This window comes from Hyperolius riggenbachi, chromosome 5 (assembly GCF_040937935.1).
Source record: "Hyperolius riggenbachi isolate aHypRig1 chromosome 5, aHypRig1.pri, whole genome shotgun sequence".
NCBI classification, from domain to species: Eukaryota; Metazoa; Chordata; class Amphibia; order Anura; family Hyperoliidae; genus Hyperolius; species Hyperolius riggenbachi.
Genome location: NC_090650.1, coordinates 332,297,937 through 332,321,090, shown reverse-complemented (window position 1 = coordinate 332,321,090; position 23,154 = coordinate 332,297,937). Strand labels below are relative to the sequence as shown.

The window sequence follows — 23,154 nt, the reverse complement described above, 5'->3', positions numbered from 1 at the left end:
GTGGAAGAGTGCTTACCTTTGCTGTACACACACAGTTTGGAACTCCAGAATTCTCTATCATGAGGCTCGCATGGGGGAACTTCTGGAAAGGAGGGATGTTTTTTACTACTTAGCGAACCAGGGACAAGGGATGGGAGGGACCCCGAAGACAACAAGCAGTATCTAGACACTCAAGAGGAGGTAATGTAGCCCACCATGAACTTCATTTACCCCCTCCCCACACAAACCCAATTCAGGGGTACTTTAACATATTTTTGATCTTCTGCACTTATGGCAGCAGGTGCTCTGGAGTAATTAGCTGATGATTACATCACAATAGATGACCTCTGCACTGCTGAGAAGGACAGAGTTAGTCTTGCCCATCAAAAATCTCCTTGCCATTTGGAAGACATTGTACTTTCATTCCTTAGCATAACAGTGACTTAAAGAGGAACTCCAGCCTAAACAAACATACTGTCATTAAAGTGAACCGAGCACCTTTTTTTCACTCAGGACATTTCTATAGCACATGAAAAATATATGCCGACTATCTGTTTCATTATTAAAATAAACTTTAATTGTACCTTGTATTTTACATTCAAAGTTGTTAAATTGGCCTGTTTGAGCAGACCTGCCGACCGTCCCCATCCGCAGAAAGTTCAGTAACCTCTAATTGTTTTATTGCGCTAATTACCAAGAGATAAACCATGCCTTTCATCAGCAAAGAGGGTGAATAATTAGGAGTGTGTTTTCAAAGCATGGCTTTGAAAACACACTCCTAATTATTCACCCTCTGGGCTTTTTTTCTTTGATGGGTGGAGCTTAGCTAAAAATGCAGCTAAAAAATGATGCTTTGGTAAGAAAAACAAAGTTCTGATGCTGTGAAACTGTTAAAGAAACACCAAGCTGTAACGATTGTGGAATACTTTCCGTGGTCCGCGCACGGGACGCGCGCTGACACTGCGGAAATCCTCCACAAGCGTATAATCTGAGAGAACCCAGCAAAAGGTGCAACGCACCTGTGGAGGGGGATTCCTGCCGGCAGATGGAGCCGTGGAGTGCAGAGGAACAGATCTTCTGCACAGCCCTCGATGCCAGATCGGAATTGTACGAAGGGAAGCAATGCAGGGCAAGATAGCCCTCAAAGAGAGAGAGAGCAGCGAGTGTATGTGTGTGCACCAATCTAGTCGCCAACCCGCGATGGTGAACACACAACAGCAGAAACAAAGTAGGAACGCAATCGCGAGAGTGGCGATTGCCAGAAGTGACACAAGACTGAGCAAGACAGAGCACGAGAGTAGCAAAGGCACAGCAAACAACAATGAGGAGATAAGGAAAATAACAAACGCTAGCTAAACGCGAACACCGCACTCATTCGCAACAGCGAACGCGTTCACCGCACGGTCTCCGCACGAAAAGCGCAACAGAGACAAGCACGCCACCCTAACTAACCAACGCCACACAAACACGAAACAGAGAACACAAACGCTTGCTTAACGGTTACCCCACCGAGCCTACAGAAAGCGTTCGTATCAGACAAGATGGAGAGAAGGAGCAGCCAGCAGCAACCGCAGCTCTGGCCTACACTCCCAGACAGAGTACCAAAAGGAACCACCGCTGCTACCGTTAGAGCGAGTGCGATCCAGACAGACAAACAAACAGAAACAGGAATAGGTCAGATAAGATCCATCGCTCTTCCGCCACAGCGAGTGCGATCTAGGTTCAGGGACAGGACAGGAAAGATCCACTGCTCTTTCCACCAGAGCGAGTGTGAACCAAGTACAGAAACAGGCTAGCAGGATCCACTGCTCTTTCCACCAGAGCAAGTGTGATCCAAGTACAGAAACAGGCTAGCAGGATCCACTGCTCTTTCCGCCAGAGCAAGTGTGATCCAAGTACAGAAACAAACTATTCACCATCGCCAACCGCTGGCGACAGTGCAATCGCAAGGACAAACAGAAGACAGAACAGGCAATATAAATAATACAACCTGACTGTACTAGAGGGATGCCTAATGCAGTCCCCAGGAATACTCTAAGATAATCTTTAGCAAGCAATAGCAAGGCTGACACTCCAGGAGTGTTTTAACAGTAACAAACCATGATGACCAGCCAAGGATTGTGGGATCACATGATATTTATGCTGCAAGCCTTCAAGGGAGGCGGCTAGATAATTTGCATGACAAATGTATGCAAATTCCTCAGCAGCAGAACAGGTCTGAAACTTGCAAAGTGAAGACAGGTCTCTCTTCCAGAGACCTGCAGCCCACAGACTAGAGGAATGGTCAAACAGCTGTCTGCCTGTGCAGCCAGCTGAGCGGCTCATTACACAAGCCTTTTCAGTTCTGATGAGTAGAATTTTAGTCCGGAGGTTCACTTTAAAATATCAAAACCAGTAAAAAGATCAAGTAAGCATGCAGTACATGATTTGGCACCCAGAAATCCCCAATTGCAATATCATTAAAGCAAATCTACAGCGAAAATAAACTTATGAGATAATGTGCTTGATTCACAAAGCAGTGCTAATGCATAACACGACCGTGCTATGCATTTAGCACACAATGTGACACGCACATAGGTTTGTGCACATAAAGGATAGTGCGCGGTTACCTTTACGCGTGCAAACCTTCGCGCCTGTCACATTGCATGCTAAATGCATAACATAGTCGTGCTATGCATTAGCACTGCTTTGTGAATCAAGCCCTATGAATTTTATGTGTAGTATGGATATAAATAGAACATTTGTAGCAAAGAAAATAGTCTAATATTTGTATTTACAGTTATATAGCTTTATTTGTAACATTGCATCGGACCGTCACAAATGCAGTTTAAGGCTCGTTTCCATATGATATTAGCCACGTTTTTGGAAACCTAATCGCATAGACTACACTGTCTGATGTTTCCATACATGTGCATAGTTGCACACATTATGGGGCGATTGCGCAGTGATTCCATTCAGTATAAATGAATGGGATCGCAAGCACCTCTGGAAGAATCATGTCATGCAAAGCAGAGCCATGCTGACGCACGGCCACTTGTGTTGCTAGTGGAAACGAGTCCTTAGAATCCACACTCTGTTTTTTAACAACTGTAACAAGAGGGATATGGAGGATGCCATATTTATTTACTTTTGAGCAATACCAGTTGCCCGGCAGCACTGCTGGTCTATTTGGCTGCAGTGGTGTCTGAATCACACCAGAAATAAGAGAGCACATACTTTTGTCAGATCTGACAATGTCAGAAACATCTGATATGATGCATACTTGTTTAGGGTCTATGGCTAAAAGTATTTGTGGCAGGATAGCCAGGCGACTGGTATTGTTTAAAAACGAAACATAGCAGCCTCCATATTCCTCTCGTTTCAGTTGTCATTTGAGCTGTAAATCAAAGCAGGAGTAATGACCATTTGGACTTTCCTGAAGTAAAACCTTATCTCAAGCTTTCTCTCACTGTTTCTTGGTTGTTTAAGTTCCTCCCAAGTTAATCGACCAAGTTTAGTCAACTAGCTCAGAGAAGCTCTTTTGCATAGATAACAACTCAAGTTTTTTCACTCTTCATGTACTGGAAAACAGTTCTTCATTTGATCTAGTAACTCTTTATATTGTGAGATATTTTGTTAATAGCCTCAACCATTGACCCATCCAAAAGCAAAATCAGGCTTCCTATAGTTTCTAACAATATAAACTAGTTGTATAGAAAGGAAATCATAACTTGCTTCTCAGGATCTTTGCAACATTTTGATTCAGCCCGGGTTCCCTTTGATGTGGTAAACCCACAACCAAGAACCAACCAGCATAAGCTGCACACTGCAAAATCACGACAAAATCAATCGACCGCAATTCAATCTCTAGAAAAATGCAATTTTATCAACATATTCCAACAATAATAATAAATAATAATTTAATTGCAATTGCTTTTTTCTAGAGATTGCATTGCGGTCAATTGATTTTTTAGTGATTTTGCAGTGTGCAGCTTATGCTGGTTGGTTCTTGGTTGTGGGCTTATCAAATTGGTCTATTACCAGTGCTGGCACCTGCAATTCGATGTGCATTATATATATATACTTTTTTTGTATATTTTGGTTTCCCTTTGATGTGTGTTGACTATTGGGAAGGGAGGATTCAAAGCGTGAAATATGCATATGTGTAATGTATTCCCATTCTGGAAGATCATAGTTAAATCTCAGCCTCTGAAATGACTTAATTATACACCCCGTAATGAGGTCAGGGATAGGGGACAAACCTCTGTTGTTCCATTTCGCAAATTAGATACTGCCAAACCTGAAGGAAACAATGGGTTCCACTAATTCTCCATAAAGTAAGGGAAGGGGAACAAGTACTTTAATCATTGCACTAATTATTATACGTCTTTATGTAACTCTTCAAAGCCTAATTCCATAAAAACAAATATTTTAGTTTTGGACAGGGTGGTAAGGGATAAAGAACTCCTATGGGTTTTTAGTTTACCAAAACTTTTACTGCATAATAGGCAAAATACAAGGTAATGAAAAAGACTTTTAAATAAATAAAGTTTAGATTTGTGATGCAAAAGGTATAAGGCTGACACATTCACAAAAGTAATGCCCTCGGATTGTAGGGATTTATAGATTCTATTTAAAATTTTTTCCAAAGTAGTAACTCTTCATAGGCAAACTTCTGGGTTTTTTAATGCTGTCCTATGTCACTATCTGTAAAATTTCTTTATTATTCAGTACAACTAGGAAGTTGGAAAATCTTCCTAAAAGTAACGGAGGCTGCACAAAATAAAACAGTTATCGTAGAGTAGGTTGGAGACGTCCCTCATTTGTTGTTCTTGGGCTACCAGTTTTCATGCTAAAGCTAAAAACTTTTGTGAAGGTCCCAAGAGCAGGAAATTAGGAAAAATCTCTCCAATGGAAGTAATGGCAGCAATAAACCCCCCCAAAAAAGTTTCTATTCCCCTCCACATGACTTACAAAAATAATATAATGAAACAAATCATGGAATTGGGATTTAAAGTAAGACTAAACAATTTAAAGTGGAACTGTAAAGTCACTGTAAAGCAAACCCGTTTCACTTACCTTGGGATTCCCCAAGCCCCCAGCAGCCATGCTGTCCCGTGCTGGTCCTGCACGAACCTCCTTTCTTCCGCGCCAGCCAGTTCCGTTACCGTCGACTTGTGCAGGACCGGCGCAAGACAGGACGGCTGCTGGGGGCTTGGGGAAGTCCCAGGTAAGTGAAACTGTTTGCTTTACAGTGACTTTACAGTTCTGCTTTAAGGTAGGGTTAAGCATAGAGAAAATGTTTGTAAAAAGTCAGGAATGGTAGGAAGAAAAGTGTTAAGATTCTGAATGATAATTATGAAGTATACAACTTTGATAAAAAAAAAAAAGATATAACATTAAAGGGGAACTGAAGTAAGAGGTATACGGAGGCTGCCATATTTATTTTCTTTTTAATCAATACCAGTTGCCTGGCAGCCCTGCTGGTCTATTTCTCTGCAGTAGTATCTGAATAACACCAGAAACAAGCATGCAGCTAGTCTTGTCAGATCTGACTTTAAAGTCTGAAACACCTGATCTTCTGCATGCTTGTTCAGGGGCTATGGCTAATAGTATTAGAGGCAGATGATCAGCAGGGCTGCCAGGCAACTGGTATTGCTTAAAAGGAAATAAACATGGCAGCCTCCATATACCTCTCTCTTCAGTTCCCCTTTAAGTGCCATGATGACTTTTTTAATGTTGATAGGGGTTAGTGTACATGAGCACTTGAACAGTGACTTTGTGTCTTCTGACACCCACAGCCTAAACAAAAAAAGGAGATCTGAAGTGAGCAGCAACTAACCCACTCATTCAGGGTGCAGCTAATGCAATTACTTTCTGAATATACAGTATATAGATGTTACTAAAGTATCCATACTCAATTGACCAGCAGTGAGATATTTGGTATGCTGCTAGGTTATGTTGATTATGTTATTAATGTGCATTTGAGTTAAAATATATTACTCCCTGGGTATTTTAAAGCACCCCTGACCTGATTGAAAGTTGCTAGAGGAAAGAACAGAGGTTCATGCTGGATCCACATACCTCTTTGCGATGTCTATTTCTCTCCTCATTCTCCCCATCCCCTTCTCCCCGTCCCATGTAATCATTTCTTGAAAAAGTTGACTAAAAATTCTAATAAGCGTTCTATAAAAATTTTCAAACACCAAGAAGCCCTGAAGTGACTATTCATTAGGCTGAGGCCAATGCAAGACTGCACAAAGCTTGACAGGGTCCATAGTTAGGCCTGTGCCAGAGATTACGTAGCCAAATGTCGAAATAGACTACACAATGACCCAGAAAGTCACTTAACACATTAACAAAGTCCTAAAAGACATATTGGAGCATGATAAAGCCCAAAAGGCACTAGATGCTCATAATGCCGGGCATCAAATATATGCAGCTATGCTTAATGTTGCAGGGTTGCTTTTGTCAGATTTTTCTGTGCCTGAAAGCTTAAATAGGAACTGTAATGAAAATAACATAATGAATAAAACTGCCTAATTTACATTCTGAAATTTCACTGGTGGTGGTGACATCTTTAGTTCTGGCAGGTGATTTGTACAGAATGTTTGTTACTGAGGATTCTATGCACAGAGGAAGATGCTGCTTGTTTGGCAGTTGGAAAAATCCATTATTTCCCACAATGCAATGAGGTTCACAGACAGCAAACTGGCAGGACCATGGTCATGACATCACACTATGGGAGGGGTTTCACCATAATATCAGCCACAGAGATGATCTATTTGAGAAAACATAAAGATTTCCTGTGGGAGAGGGGGTATCAGCTACTGATTGGGATGAAATTCAATCTTGGGTTAAAGCTCCTCTTGGAGAACATGGCCGCTCTCATTGTATCACAGGAATACATAATCATAAACTGTTGAAGCTGTATGCAGCCAGATTTGCTGTATAAACTACTGTGGGTTGCAAAAATATTCGGCCCCCTTGAAGTTTTCCACATTTTGTCATATTACTGCCACAAACATGAATCAATTTTATTGGAATGCCACATGAAAGACCAACACAAAGTGGTGTACACATGAGAAGTGGAACGAAAATCATACGTGATTCCAAACATTTTTTTACAAATAAATAACTGCAAAGTGGTGTGTGCATAATTATTCAGCCCCCTTTGATCTGAGTGCAGTCAGTTGCCTATAGACATTGCCTGATGAGTGCTAATGACTAAATAGAGTGAACCTGTGTGTAATCTAATGTCAGTACAAATACAGCTGCTCTGTGAGGGCCTCAGAGGTTGTCTAAGAGAATATTGGGAGCAACAACACTGTGAAGTCCAAAGAACAAACAAGACAGGTCAGGGATCAAGTTATTGAGAAATTTAAAGCAGGCTTAGGCTACAAAAAGATCTCCAAAGCCTTGAACATCCCATGGAGCACTGTTCAAGCGATCATTCAGAAATGGAAGGAGTATGGCACAACTGTAAACCTACCAAGACAAGGCCATCCACCTAAACTCACAGGCTGAACAAGGAGAGCGCTGATCAGAAATGCAGTCAAGAGGCCCATGGTGACTCTGGACGAGCTGCAGAGATCTACAGCTCAGGTGGGAGACTCTGTCCATAGGACAACTATTAGTCATGCACTGTACAAAGTTGGCCCTTATGGAAGAGTGGCAAGAAGAAAGGCATTGTTAACTGAAAGCATAAGAAGTCCAGTTTGCAGTTTGCCACAAGCCATGTGGGGGACACAGCAACCGTATGGAAGAAGGTGCTCTGGTCAGATGAGACCAAAATGAAACTTTTTGGCCAAAATACAAAACGCTATGTGTGGCAGAAAACTAACACTGCACATCACTCTGAACACACCATCCCCACTGTCAAATATGGTGGTGGCAGCATCATGCTCGGGGGGTGCATCTCTTCAGCAGGGACAGGGAAGCTGGTCAGAGTTGATGGGAAGATGGATGGAGCCAAATACAGGGCAAACTTGGAAGAAAACCTCTTGGAGACTGCAAAAGACTTGAGACTGGGGCGGAGGTTCACCTTCCAGCAGGACAATGACCCTAAACATAAAGCCAGGGCAACAATGGAATGGTTTAAAACAAAACATATCTATGTGTTAGAATGGTCCAGTCAAAGTCCAGATCTAAATCCAATAGAGAATCTGTGGCAAGATCTGAAAACTGATGTTCACAAACGCTGTCCATCTAATCTGACTGTGCTGGAGCTGTTTTGCAAAGAAGAATGGGCAAGGATTTCAGTCTCTAGATGTGCAAAGCTGGTAGAGACATACCCTAAAAGACTGGCAGCTGTAATTGCAGCAAAATGTGGTTCTACAAAGTATTGACTCAGGGGGCCAAATAATTACGCACACCCCACTTTGCAGTTATTGATTTATAAAAAATGTTTGGAATGATGTATGATTTTCGATCCACTTCTCACATGTACACCACTTTGTATTGGTCTTTCACGTGGAATTCCAATAAAATTGATGCATGTTTATGGCAGTAATGTGACAAAATGTGGAAAACTTCAATGGGGCCGAATACTTTTGCAACCCACTGTATCTAAACTTTAGACAAGATATATAGACAAGTTACTTGTTATAGTTAGTTTTTCATCTTGGATCCGCTTTAAGGGCTATGTTCAGTATCTAAATAAATAACACAGCTCCATAGATCCTGTGCACTTCCAGCCTTCTCTTTGGCTTAGTGCAGTGGTTACCCAGCTTAGATGTACTTTTTCATGATGCCATTGGGATCCGCAGCATGCTCATTAGGAAGCAGGTTGCATTTCCGTATGTCTGCTCCAGTGAGCTCATTTACTAAATGACACTTATTAATGCTGATTTGCATGCTTCATTTTGCTGTGCTGTACTTATACAAATATAGGGAAATAATGTAAGAAATACTGCTCGAACAAATTACAACATCTTGATAAATTGATTACACTGAGTTAAATGTCTTTTTAAACAGTTTTATCATTTGCACTTTGTTGTCTGTTTAGTTTAATTAGCAAAAAGACAACAAAAAACAAAGCGAAAAAAAAAACCTTACATGACTAAAGAGCTGCTTGACATCAGTGCTTGCTATATTTAGACCTTGGTTAGTGAAGTGAAACAAACATGCTTTACCTAATAATAGGACTTTGAATGACAGAATGATTAATGTTTTATAATTAGGTAAATCGGGACTTTATTTCAGTTGACTTGCATTACTTTAAATCTGTCTACATAAACTACTGAAATAATAAAAAAAAACTGTGTACCTAACAGTGTGCATTTGGCTTATGTGCTCATGGATTGGACCTCTAAATCTTCTGCTCCTCTGTTGAACTTTTCCCTGCTAACTGAAGCCACATCTAAAGTATTTTCAGTGTCTTGGGGGAGCCTAAATCACCATTGCACAGTCTAAATTTTCTCAGGCACCCATTACTACTGATAAAAAAGCATTAAGTATCCCAAACCACTGCCACTTGTCCAGAAATCATCTTGGTTGATTAAATGGAAAAGCACTCATGGTTCCAAGACAGGATGAGCATAGCCTATCCTTCCTTGTATGTTTGTCTTAGCAGTCATTGTGGTCTGACTGAAGGCTGTAGCTTTCCTGTCCTTTGTGCCAGTACAGCCCATTTATAGAAAGGTGTAAGTAGTGCAGTTTGTTGCTCCCTGCGACCCCAGACAAATAGTTGAAGCTGACAGGCCTCAGCAGGAATCCCAGGTTATGAGCATGAAGTGTTTGCTTGCTTACTGACTGGTATAGGTAGAGTAGGGACTCTACCACAACCGGGAGACCTCATCGCTGCTGTAAGGGTTTAGTACACAATGCTATCACATGCAATCTATTTTGGAAGATAACATCCCCATTCTTCAAACGCATAATTTAACAAACTAGTTATTTTTAATTCTGCTAGTGTTCCAGCTTGATGTGAGTGTCATAATTCCTGCTAATCTGCCTGGCTGCAGCTATTCTTGTCAGGTGTTTGTCAGAAACACCTGATCTGCATGCGTGTTCAGGGTCTATGGCTAAAAGTATTAGAGGCAGAGGATCAGCAGGACAGCCAGGCAATGTGCATTGTTTAAAGCAGTAGGATCAGCCATACTATGCCAGGAAAAAAACCACATATATAAGTAGATAAACACTTGATCTACTTACATAACACATGTATTATACTGTCCACGTTTTGATTTCAGTGAATGTTATATAGTAAATTACGAGAATTCTGTTCCTGGTGGGGGCCATGTCTTTTGCCCACAGTTAAGGCTAACTCGTGATGTCATTTCTGCCCTTTACTTTTTTTCTTGTCTCCTCCAATCGCTGAGTCACCTCAGCCTTGCTTGTAAACACAAGTGAGTAGGGGATTAGGTTTCAGATAAGCAGCAGACAGGGAAATAAAGGGAAGAGGAGGAATATATTATAGATAAAAAGAACCCCCAGCATGCAATTCTTTGGCACCGACTACTAAAGGGCCAGTGTTCCTTAAGTATGTGATAACTCCAAATCATATCAGCAGAAAAAGTTTTGAAAGTTTTGATTGCAGGCTTAGCATCTTTATCACTTAATACACTCAGACCAGTTGCTGTTGAAATTTGATTTTTATGGCGACGATACCGCTTTAAAAGGAAATACATATGGCATCCTCCATATTCCTCCCACTTCAGCTCCCCTTTAACTTTTTATGCTGAAGGAGATCTATAAATGCATGAAATAACAGAAGGCATTTCATGGATGTGTCATGGAGTATCGTAAATTGAGACGCTTTGCTAGAGTCCGCTCAGCAATGTGACAGTGTGCTCTGGCTCTAAGCTGTGGAGACATGTTATGGCCACATCTAAATCATATTTTTCTGCTTGCCTTTGTCTCTTTAGAGTTGGTTGACTGAATTAATTATACAGTAGAATCCTTTGATAGTAAATTCCAAGGAATGGGCCCAAGTAGTTTACTTTATCAGAAGTTTACTATCTCAGAATTAGTCATGCATTGTATATTCACACAGATGCATGACCGGTACTCAAGGACTGAGTTTACTATATCCAAAGGTTTACTATATCAGAGTTTACTATAATGAGATTCTACTGTATAATCATTTTTCACAATTGCTCTGTAACTTTGAGAAGGATATGTGTGTTATTCTGAGAGCTTTTACATTGCTAAAATCCAAGAGAACAATGCTGATTTAGTAACCATGTACATTTTTTGGGTCTTTTTGTAAACAGAGTATGATGCCTTTGCTCAGGATCTTTCTGAACTAAGATGGCACTTTGCATGTAAAAAACAAGAACTGGAAAAGGCACAGGACAAAGCAACCAAGCTAGAAGCAGTGAATACAAGACTGCAGGATGAAATTGGCTTCATTGAGAAACACCGCCCTCTCCTGGATGAAAAGCTGAATCATGAAGGAGATATCATGAGCAGGATACAACAGGCACAAGCTGAAGTATGTTCTGAAGTTCAAAATTCTATTACTAACGAAATAGGTTTTCATTAGAATTTATACCAAAACTCAACTCCAGGCATGGTTTTCCTAGTCCTAGCTAGTTAATGAAGACAGAGTTTGTTATCTACACACAGTATAATCTCACTGATTAGCTGATGCCTGATGGTAAATCATTTTTAGTTTCCAACTGTTCTATTACTTTTTCATATTCATGGTGGAAATAACTGTTGCCAATTGCTTATTGGAGTATGCTACATGCCACCACATATTCATGAAGCTGCAGAACTGCAATTACTACAGCAGATCGAAAAAGCTGCAAGTACAAATGAGGTCATAGTTATGGGTGACTTCAACTTTCCAGACATTGCCTGGAGTATTGAGGCTACCCATTCTGGTAAAAGCAGCAGCACTACAGGACCGTTACCTGACTCAATGGTAACTGAACCAACTAGGGGGAATGCGTTACTGGATTTGATCATTACAATTAGACCAGATAATGTATCAAATGTGCAGGTTCAAGAACATTTGGGAAATAGTGATCACAACATGATAACGTTTGACCTGGTGACTGATAAGCCGTGGGGCAGTGAGACAACTAAAACTATGAATTTTAGAAAAGCAAAGTTCAATCAACTCAGGCAGGCACTAAGTTTGGTGAACTGGGATAATGTACTACAAGGGGAGGACACTGAAGGAAAATGGCAAGCTTTTAAAATTATTCTCAATCAATATTGTAGTAAATATATCCCAAATGGAAACAAAACGTCTAGGAATAAAAAAAGGCCTCTATGGAAGAAAAGAAAGGTTAGAGATAAAATGAAGTGGAAAAGGAATGCTTATAAAGTCCTAAAACAGGAGGGGGCCGAGGCTGCATTAAGCAATTATAAGGAGTGCAATTAAAATTGTAAAAAAGAAATTAGGCTGGCAAAGATTGCAGCTGAAAATCAAATCGCTAGGGATATCAAATCTAACCCAAAAAAGTTTTACAAGTACATCAACTCTAAAAAAAAAGAAAGGTTGACTGTATAGGACTTCTAAAAGATGAGGGTGGGAACTCAATGGTGGATGACCAAGGTAAGGCGGAGTTATTAAATGCTTTCTTTGCTTCTGTCTTCACAAGGGAAACATCACTGTGCAAATTACAGATGCAGAAGAGTCTCAATCTTCCAATCGTAACATCAAATACTTAACACAGGAAGAAGTGAAGGCAAGACTAAATAAATTAAAAATAGACAAGGCACCTGGCCCGGATGGCATACATCCTCGGGTCCTAAGGCAATTAAGTTCAGTTATCGATAAACCCCTGTATTTTATCTTTTGTGACTCTCAACTGGCAGAGTTCCAGTAGATTGGCGTACAGCCCAAGTTTTTCCATTATTTAAGAAGGGCAAAAAATCAGATCCGGGAAATTATAGACCTGTAAGCTTAAAGAAAACCTGAACTGAAAATTAAAAGTCAAAATAAACATACACAAGTCATACTTACCTCCCGTGTAGTCTACTCCTTAATCTCTTTCTCCTGTCCCGCATCCTGGTTGTCCACTGTGATCAAGGGAATTCTCCATCCTCCATTTTGAAAATGGCCATTACCCCATAACAGCTTTCTGGTCAGCACGCTGTTAAACTGTAACATCACCTACTTGAGCCATAAGGAAACATGGACATTACCTGGCACATCAGTTGCTATACCTGACAGCAACTGATATAAAACTGATAGCAACTGATATATTTCAGTTCTGACAAAATGTTGTCAGAACTGGAAGGGATCATTGTCAGAAGAAAATGGTGAGACTCTAAAACAGGGGTCTCAAACTCAATTTTACCTGGGGGCCGCAGTAGGCAAAGTCAGAATGAGACTGGGCCGCATAAGGAATTTCACAATCACGGCACATCGCCGCCTCTGCCCGCCCCTCTCACTCTTCCTTCACAGAGAGGGGCGGGGAGAGGCGGCGATCCGTGCGGCGATTGACGTTAGGAGGGGCAGAGCTGAAGCTGAAAGCTCTGCCCCTTCCAGGAAATGGCGGCGGATTGCCCCCCGGGCGATTTGGGGGCTCTGCAGCCCTTGTTTAGCGGCGGGGATGCGGCGGATTACTTGGGAGCACTGAAGCGACCTATAAGGAAGCTTTTGCCGGCGAGGGCCACAAATTATTGTATCGAGGGCCGCAAATGTCCCGCGGGCCGCGAGTTTGAGACCCCTGCTCTAAAAGGAATGGATGGCAAGGTAACTATGTAATGTTCATCGGAAGTTACCTCATGTGTTTATTTTAAATAATTTTACTTAGTTCAGGTTCCCTTTAACATCAGTTGTGTGCAAACTATTCAGGGGGTTACTAAGAGATACTATACAAGACTTCATAGTATAAAATAATATTATTTCTCAGCATCAGCATAGGTTTACTAAAGACAGGTCCTGTTTGACTAACATGCTCAGCTTTTATGAGGTAGTGAGTGCTAATGTGGACCTTGGGAATCCTGTAGATTGGATATACTTGGACTTTGCAAAGCCTTCAACACTGTTCCCCAGACAAAAGTCTGGTGCAAAAGTTGAGGACGCAAGGACTGGGGAAGAGTCTGTGTGCTTGGATAGGGAACTGGTTAATGGACAGAAAACAAAGAGTTGTGGTCAATGGATCATATTCAAAATGTGTGACTGTTAGCAGTGATGTCCCACAGGGGTCAGTAGTGGGTCCAGTGCTGTTCAATTTATTTATTAATGATCTAGTAGATGCAGTAGAAAGCAATGTTACTATTTTTGCAGATGATACAAAATTGTGTGGAATCATCAACTCTCAAGAAGATAGTGACATATTGCAACAGGGTGTGGATAGGATGGCTCTATGGGCACATAAATGAAATTCAATGTTGAAAAATGTAAAGTCATGCATTTTGGCCGTACCAATGGTCTTGCACCGTACAAAATAAATGGGATACAGATGGGGACATCAAACTTGGAGAAGGACTTAGGAGTACTCATCGACAACAAGTTAAATAATCATACTCAATGCCAGGCCGCTGCAGCTAATGCTAATATCTCTGTAAATGACAATTTTTTGATTTTTTTTTTACACACAATTGTCGATTTACAGAGCTATTTCTCCCACCCAGCATGGGTATGTGTAAAAATACACCCCAAAACACATTATACTACCTCTCCTGAGTACAGCTATACCACATGTGTGACACTATTTTGCAGCCTAAGTGCGCTAAGGGGCCCAAAGTCCTATGAGTACCTTTAGGATTTCACAGGTCATTTTGAGGCATTTGATTTCCAGACTACTCCTCATGGTTTAGGGCCCCTAAAATGCCAGGGCAGTTTAGGAACCCCACAAGTGACCCCATTTTAGAAAGACAACACCCCAAGGTATTCCGTTAGGAGTATGGTGAGTTCATAGAAGATTTTATTTTTTGTCACAAGTTAGCGGAAATTGATTTTTATTGTTTTTTTTTCACAAAGTTTCATTTTCCACTAACTTGTGACAAAAAATAAAATCTTCTATGAACTCATCATACACCTAACGGAATACCTTGGGGTGTCTTCTTTCTAAAATGGGGTCACTTGTGGGGTTCCTATACTGCCCTGGCATTTTAGGGGCCCAAAACTGTGAGGAGTAGTCTGGAAATCAAATGCCTCAAAATGACTGTTCAGGGGTATAAGCATCTGCAAATTTTGATGACAGGTGGTCTATGAGGGGCCGAATTGTATGGAACCAGTCATAAGCAGGGTGGCCTCTTAGATGACAGATTGCATTGGCACTGAAGTGCAGGAAGCGCAGGATGTTCTCAAATCGTGACCTGGACATGGCAGCAGAGAACATGGACATGTGATGTATTGAGTGCGTAGACCAATAAGACCACAATACATTATTTTTGACTAGACCCATGTTAAGGAGAAGGCCCCCAAAAATGTTACGTTCGGAAACTTGCAGTGGCTTCCACCGAAAAGGCTGGGAATGATAGCTTCTTGGATTGGCGGTTGCGTATTGTGTGGCATAACGGTTGGTCTCAGCCACAATTAAGTCGTAGAGACCAGCAGTGATCAGAAAAAAAAATTCTGTCACTGCGGTGGGGCGGGTGAGGGTTTAGCCAAGTGAGCAGAAGATGGCAGGGGGCAGATTAGGGCCTGATCTGATGGATAGGAGTGCTAGGGGGTGATAGGTGGTGACAGGAGGTGATTGATGGGTGTCTCAGGGGGTGATTAGAGGGGGGAATAGGTACAAGCAATGCACTGGGTAGGTGATCGGGGGGGGGGGGGGGGGGGTCTGAGGGCGATCTGAGGGTATGGGCAGGTAATTGGGTACCCACAAGGGGCAGATTAAGGTTTGATCTGATGGGTAGCAGTCACAGGTGGTGACAGGGGGTGATTGATGGGTGATCAGTGGGTGATTAGAGGGGAGAACAGATGTAAATAATGCACTGGGGAGGTGATCCCCGGCTAATTAGTCCCCCAGGTGCCACCGCCGATCGGCGTTACGCGGTCCTGGGGGTGCCACTTTGCCGCCGCCTATTGTTAGTGGGAGGTCGGCAAGTGGTTAAAGTGGGCTTAAATGCTTTCCTTGCATTGAAAGACATCCATGGTTATAATTACTAGGTAATGCCCAGTGGTGTTGATCCAGGGATTTTATCTGATTGCAATCTGGTATCAGGAAGGATTTTTTTTCCTTTTGGGGCTATTTGGACCATGCCTTCTAAGGGTTTTTTGCCTTCCTCTGGATCAACATAGATATGTGAAGGAGCAGGCTGGTGTTGTAGTTTGTTTTCTGGTTGAACTCGGTGGACGTTGTATGTCTTTTTTTTAACCCAAATAACTATGTAACTATGTAACATATAAATAATTAAAATATACATTTCTCCATGTATGGAGTGTAGTTGTAAAGGTACATGATGTTTAACAACTAGCAATGAAGCATAGATAACAAATTAAGTAATATCCAGATAGCTCATGGTGACCAAAATATCATACGCTGTAGTCCGCCAGCATGCTCATCATGCACGAGAGATGGGCCACAACTTAGATTCCTTGATCAAGAGCGCAACTCCATACACATTGCTTATACAGAATCCCACGTGAAGAAGATCGTTCGTGCCAAAACTAATGACCCATCCATGTAAGAGGCTACCTCAGTCTGCACACAGTGCGGATTGATATGACAGCTTTGGGTGAATTGCCTTTTTCCTCTGAGAAATACCAATGTTTGATCCTTGTTATTGACCCAGCCTGTTTCCTCATTTATGCTTACTGTCTGCCTGCCCTGATTCTTGGCTAATGTTCCTGACTACTGTACAGCTTGTTTGCTGCCTGCATTGACTTCTGGCTTGTCTCCCATATTGAACCTCTTCTGCCTCTACTGACCTAGGCTTGCCCTTAATTACAATATTTCTTCATCCCTCCAACTTGGCATCATCAGCATCATCCTCTGCATTGTGGTGTCGCTCCCTCTCAGATTCACTATTAGGGTACATGGAGTTCAACCTGGTGGGTGCTAGGCAGCAAAGTCCATCAACCCTTGCAGGTCGCTCTGATGGAAACCCATGGTCACTTAGACTCTGAACTTTGGGAAAGCCCTCACCTCAGTGGGAAGGTCAACAAGTTAGTCACTAGCATAACTGCAGAACCACTAAGTCCCCATAAGCTATCTGGATATTCCATAGTACTGGTCCAAGCCCTATTGCATAGAGCCATATCAAACCATAGTAGATATTCCTCTGTTCTATGTTGCGGAGACCTGCAGCCACCCAGTGCACAATATACTGACAGGTGGCTGTCACCACATAAACCAAATACAAATGATCAGATCTCCAATCCAGAAAATAAAATCCAATTTATTTAAAAACCAGATAAAAACAGTTCCAGAAGCTAGGACTCACATAGTGGTTCCTTGGAAACAGGACCCAGCTGCATAAACAAGCCTTCAACAATACTGCACATAAAGTGGTAAGTGTAAATATACAGTAATTGGAAGTATATAATTGCCCACTTCTCCAAATCCCTACCAGGTTTTGGCCTTCCGCCATTGTCAGGAGATATATAAAACATCCGCTGACAACGACGGAAGGCCAAAACCCGGTTGGGATTTGAAGAAGTGGGCAATTATATACAGTACTTCCAATTACAATATACTGTATTTACACTTAGTTACATTATTGTTGAAGGGTTGTTTATGCACACCAGGGATCTGTTTGCAAGGACCCACAATGTGAGTACTTGTTTCTGGAACTGCTTTTTAAACTCCTAAGCAATATGCCCGACACTGTGTCGGGCAAGAACATTTTGCAAAAAGGGTATGCCAGACACAGTGTCCCCCTAGCATATCCTGGGGGACATCTGTACCTACCTAGCCTATACGGGGGGACACCTGTACCTACCTAGCCTATCCTTGGAGACAACTGTACCTACCTAGCCTATCCTGGGGGACACCTGTACCTACCTAGCCTATCCTGGGGGACAGCTGTACCTACCTAGCCTATACTGGGCGACACTTGTACCTACCTAGCCTATCCTGGAAGACACCTGTACCTACCTAGCCTATCCTGGGGGACAGCTGTACCTACCTAGCACTATACGGGGGGGGGGGGGTACTTGTACCTACCTAGCCTATCCTACTGTACAAAAAATAAAAAATTGCTACACCAAAATGCTCCAAAAATCACTAGGCATAGCTAGAAAATCACTAGGCACACGCCTAGAATCGCTTATAAAAAATCACTTCTTAAAATGCTGAGCGTTTGCTATTACACTAGCGCTATTAGGGGTACACCAGCCCTAAGTGTGAAGCATATATATTTTTCTACCTCCATATCAATCCATGCCATGCACTGATGAGCAAAAAACTCTGAAATGGCTGTATGCATGTTGGATTAGCGTGGCTCTGTAAAATGTATAAATTATAGGCTCATTATACACCAGCAGTTCTAAATGTGTGCCTGGCATTTAGGGGCACAAAGAGATGATTTGTATGTTTGGCAGTGATGCATTATGGGAGATCGTTCTTGCTCACTTATTTGTTACTTATAAGCGAAATTATAAGCTGAATTAATTTCTCACAGCATCGGGCCTCAACTATTTGCAGCCACTATTTATATAATGCCTTTCTTGATTTCCTTTTCAGGCAACAAAGTTGCTTAATGGTGCAGAGGTGGAACTGAAAGCAGCCACACTGAGTTTTGATAAGGTTACTGCAGAAGCCAATAAAGAGAGGAGTGATATGGCAGCCCAGCTGGCTGAAGTGAGGGGAGCCCTGCAGGCCTGCAGGTGAGTGCTTTAGTTCTAGAGTACTACGTGTGGATATCTGTTTTGCTTCTGATGTACATTTTAAAGCCTTTTTGAATGGATCGTGATCTCAGTATCAGGATGTTGAATTGTATCCTATGGCGATGTGAACGCTGGCTTGTATTGTTGCTGTTACATTGCATTGTATCTTTAAATGCTGCAAGTTGTATTTAGCTGCTTTTTAGCAGGATTCTGCTGGTATTTCTGGTCTTGCTGTGAATGGGATTGCAGTGTTAATACAAGGCAATTGCAACTTGCCTGTGTTGCAGATGCAACAAAAGAAATCCATTGTTTCCTAAAATCTTGCTTTCCATGAGAACATTTGATGTCCTTTATATATTTTCCCCGGGCTAATTCACATGAATGGTTGAAATGCACAGTTAAAATGCATAGGCTACATGTTTTCCCCATTAATATAATTAGGCCACATGTGTGTCCCAATAACATAATTATGCAGCATGCGTCGCCCAATAACATAATTATGCAGCATGCGTCGCCCAATAATATAATTATGTTGCACGTGTACCCAAGTAACACAGGCTGTATATATTCCCCAGTAACCGTTACAGCACTGTGGCGCAGTGGTTAGCTCCCTTGCCTTGCAGCGCTGGGTCTCCAATTTGAATCTCAACCAGGGCACTATCTGTACGGAGTTTGTATGTTCTCCCTGTGTCTGTGTGGGTTTCCTCCGGGCACTCTGGTTTCTTCACACATTCCAAAAACATATTGCTGCGTTAATAATCTTCCCTCTATATTGGCCGTAGACTACAATACAAACAATACACAATACATACATAGACATATGACTATGGTAGGAATTAGATTGTGAGGTGCTCTGAGGGACAGTTAAGTGACAAGACTATATATACTCTGTACAGCGCTGCGGGAGATGTCGGTGCTATATAAATACTAAATAATAATCAAAAAATAAGCTACATTTTCAACCAAATAATATTATTCTACATGTGTTACCATAGGCTGCATGTGGCCTACAGTAAAATAAACAGGTAGCATGTGTACCCAAATAACATAAATGTCCCCAGTAACATAACAGGCAACAAGTGTCTCCCAATGCCTTAAACAAAAACCAAGTGTTCCCATGTTAACAAGCAGTATGTGTCCTCAGTAACACAACAGGCAGCATGTGTTCAGCCTTAGCATAGACAGGTGCTGTGTTTCCCCCACTATTGCATAAATGTCAGGGGAAATGTTTATAATAGATTCCCACTTACTGTAAATGCATTGGTACAGACTGGTGTTTACCAAGTGAGCACAATGTTATTGCTGAATGCTGATAGCTGGCTTTCAATTTAGTGAATTTCCCTAAAACCATTGTCGGCTATGCTCTGTGCATGCTCCAGTTTTGCTTTCTGGTAGTCAACATGCGTATACAAGTTGTAGACGCTCACACATTTATATTAGCTTGGAAAATCACCTTCCTCAACTACCAATTGTTTGTCCATGTATGTATCCCTGAAGCTAGCCAATGATTATGTATTTATTGTGTAATATGTTTAGTTTAACCATGTTTACGGTAGGTAAAGATGTTAGCATTTGTTTTATTCAGTATCAGATTACAATTCATAAGTTTCCTAATACTAACATTCTACACTATATAACAAACAAGATTGTTAGCAAGATCATAGCATGCTGTAATTTGTAAAATGCATTATACTGTAATGTTTTCACTAAGTAATACTTTTAATAATAATAGGATGCAATTATTAATACATGAAGATTGAGATTATTAAATAAAGAGAGAAAGGCTAATAGAATTTTGCCTTCACTGGCAGAAATAGGATGCACACGCGTTAATTTAACGTTTCTTTTACAACTATCTTTGTTGGAGGCACTGAAAGGCTATTTATGACATATGGTGTCAAACGCAAATCCATTTGCCCAGCTGCTATACTGTGCGTGGAAGACTGCTGCAAAGAAAAATTCACAGTAGCGCTTGGGTCTTTGTATATGAAAATTTGTTACGTACTAAAATTACCACTAAAATTAGCATGTTTTTAAGTGAAATAAGATATATACAGGAAATCTAAACTACATACAACACAATCAATTGCTTAAAGAGAACCCGAGGTGGGTTTGAAGAATATTATCTGCATACAGAGGCTGGATCTGCCTATACAGCCCAGCCTCTGTTGCTATCCCAAACCCCCCTAAGGTCCCCCTGCACTCTGCAATCTCTCATTAATCACAGCCACGCTGCTGACAAACAGCTTGTCAGAACTGGCTGTGTTTATCTCTATAGTGTCAGTCTGCTGCTCTCCCCGCCTCCTGCAGAACTCCTGTCCCCGCCTGCATCCCTTCCCTCCCTGCTGATTGGAGGGAAGGGACGGAGGCAGGGACCGGAGCTATGCAGGAGGCGGGGAAGCAGCTGAGACTGACACTACAGATGTAAACACAGCCTCACAGCATGGCTGTGATTTATGAGGGATTGCAGAGTGCAGGGGGACCTTAGTGGGGTTTGGGATAGCAACAGAGGCTGAGCTGTATAGGCAGATCCAGCCTCTGTATGCAGATAACATTCTTTAAACACACCTCGGGTTCTCTTTAAAAGATGATCCATGCAATAGTAAATCAAATGCATATGTATTCACAGTGAATTGTTTATCAAGTCATATTTATGCATGTAATATTGCCAATACTAGCCTTCTCACTCCCTATACATACACACCTGAGGAACTAATTGTATGTGTGGTGCCAAGGAAGTGATTCAGATGTATGAGTCCTGGTAATGAGCCGGTGCCGAGTCTCGACCGGATTGCTCAGTCCTTGGTCAAACCATATAAAGAAGGAGATGACACACCACTGGCTGCAAAAAACATTGCTGTGTGTTCCAGAACAGGAGCACTACATGTTACAGACTGTAGTCCTTCATCTGGTGCTTAGCTGCGACTGAATACATACACACAAATATACATACAGAGATGGGAAACCTCACCGGAGATCCCAATTGCTCCACCCAACATACCATTAACCCTTAGTGTCCAACATTCCAACATAATGCACAAATTGCATAGTCCTTGATTTCACTATGGTCATATGGCACACCTGAGGAACTACCTGGTATTTGTCAAAGAAACATTGTAAAAGCCTCAAAAAATAAGAAAAAAAGGTGGAAAATTTAGAAATTAAAATGCTATATTCCGGCAATTCTGTTTAAAACATGCATCAGAAGTGTTTAAAAAAAGGTTGCAGAAATAGTCATTTTTATCTGTAAACATCCACAGTCCCTATAGGAAAAAGTTCCAAGCTTGGTGTAGTACTTAATTAACCCACTTCACGTTATGTGGCTGTCAGGATAATGCACAGTTCCTTTGGCACTATTGCACTGATCTCATTCTCAAGTGGCTAAATGTTCACTGTATGTATTGCTCACAGTAAAGATTTAAGCAGTTTGTGACCTATTGCCAGCGGCTAGTACACAGTTCATTGTATAGCACTATTCCTGTAGTGTGCTATTGGTCCCGTCAGGTGTGTATGTTTAGAGAGTGAGAGTGACTGCTATTGGCAATATTGCATGCATAATTATGAGATGGTAAAAAAGTCACTGCAAAGATGTATGTGTTCCATTTACTATTGCATGGATCATATTAAGAATAAAGTTAATATCTTTTAAAGGACAACTGAGGTGACATGTGTCATGATGAGATAGACATGTGTATGTATAGTGCCTAGCACACAAATAACTAGGCTGTGTTCCTTTTTTTTTTCTCTGCCTGGAAGAGTTAAACATCAGGTATGCAGTGACAGTTTCTGTCTGGGTCAGCATAACGCTCACTGATAAGTAATTACAGCCATAAAACACTTTCCTGTCAGTAAATGGCTTCTGAGAGCAAGAAAGAGATAAAGAGGGTCAATAGTTCATAGATTTGAGCTCTGGCATACTTCAATGAATGTGTCATTGAGCAGAGATAATGAAACAGTAAAAGCTTAAAAACTAGATTTAAATATAAAATAAAACTGGGATAGCTAAAAAAAAGTAATTTTTAGGAGAAGGAGGATAGATACAATTTTTTTTACTCATCAGTTTATTTTCACCTTGGATGTCCTTTAAGCAATTGATTGTGTTGTATGCAGGTTAGATTTCCTGTATATATCATATTTCACTTAAAGACTACTTTTAGTGGTAATTTGAATGCATAACAAATTTCCGTATACATAGACCCAAGCACTACAGTGAATTTACTTCTTTGCAGCAAACTTTTCTTTTTAGTTGAAAAGCTGTCATCATGTTCAGGGTTTCCCACTGCCAGTAATTAAAGGCTGCTGCTGAAAAATGTTGGCTTTCTCTGGCCTGGAAATTGGAGATCCTTGAGCAGCCATCCTCCCCCTGGCTGACTTCATTACAGTTATACTATTGAAGCCCAACTAAACCACCAATTAAAGTTGTTGAATTCTAAATGCACAAATGCCAGTTAGTGTAAATTATTCCTTTTAACTTAACTTTGCATTTTCAAATTAGTTTTATAGCTGTGCTT

At 41.3% G+C, this 23,154-nt stretch overlaps 1 protein-coding gene across 2 annotated transcripts in view; it reads left to right on the top strand.

Annotated features, from left to right (window-relative positions):
• The window catches only part of CCDC178 (coiled-coil domain containing 178), a 392,130-nt gene that overhangs the window by 70,076 nt on the left and 298,900 nt on the right, over positions 1-23,154 (top strand). For both annotated transcript variants that reach the window (XM_068237320.1, XM_068237319.1), the window contains 2 exons: positions 11,175-11,395; positions 18,501-18,643. In XM_068237320.1, the coding sequence (XP_068093421.1) occupies positions 11,175-11,395; positions 18,501-18,643 (364 nt within the window). The remainder of the gene's footprint in view (positions 1-11,174; positions 11,396-18,500; positions 18,644-23,154) is intronic.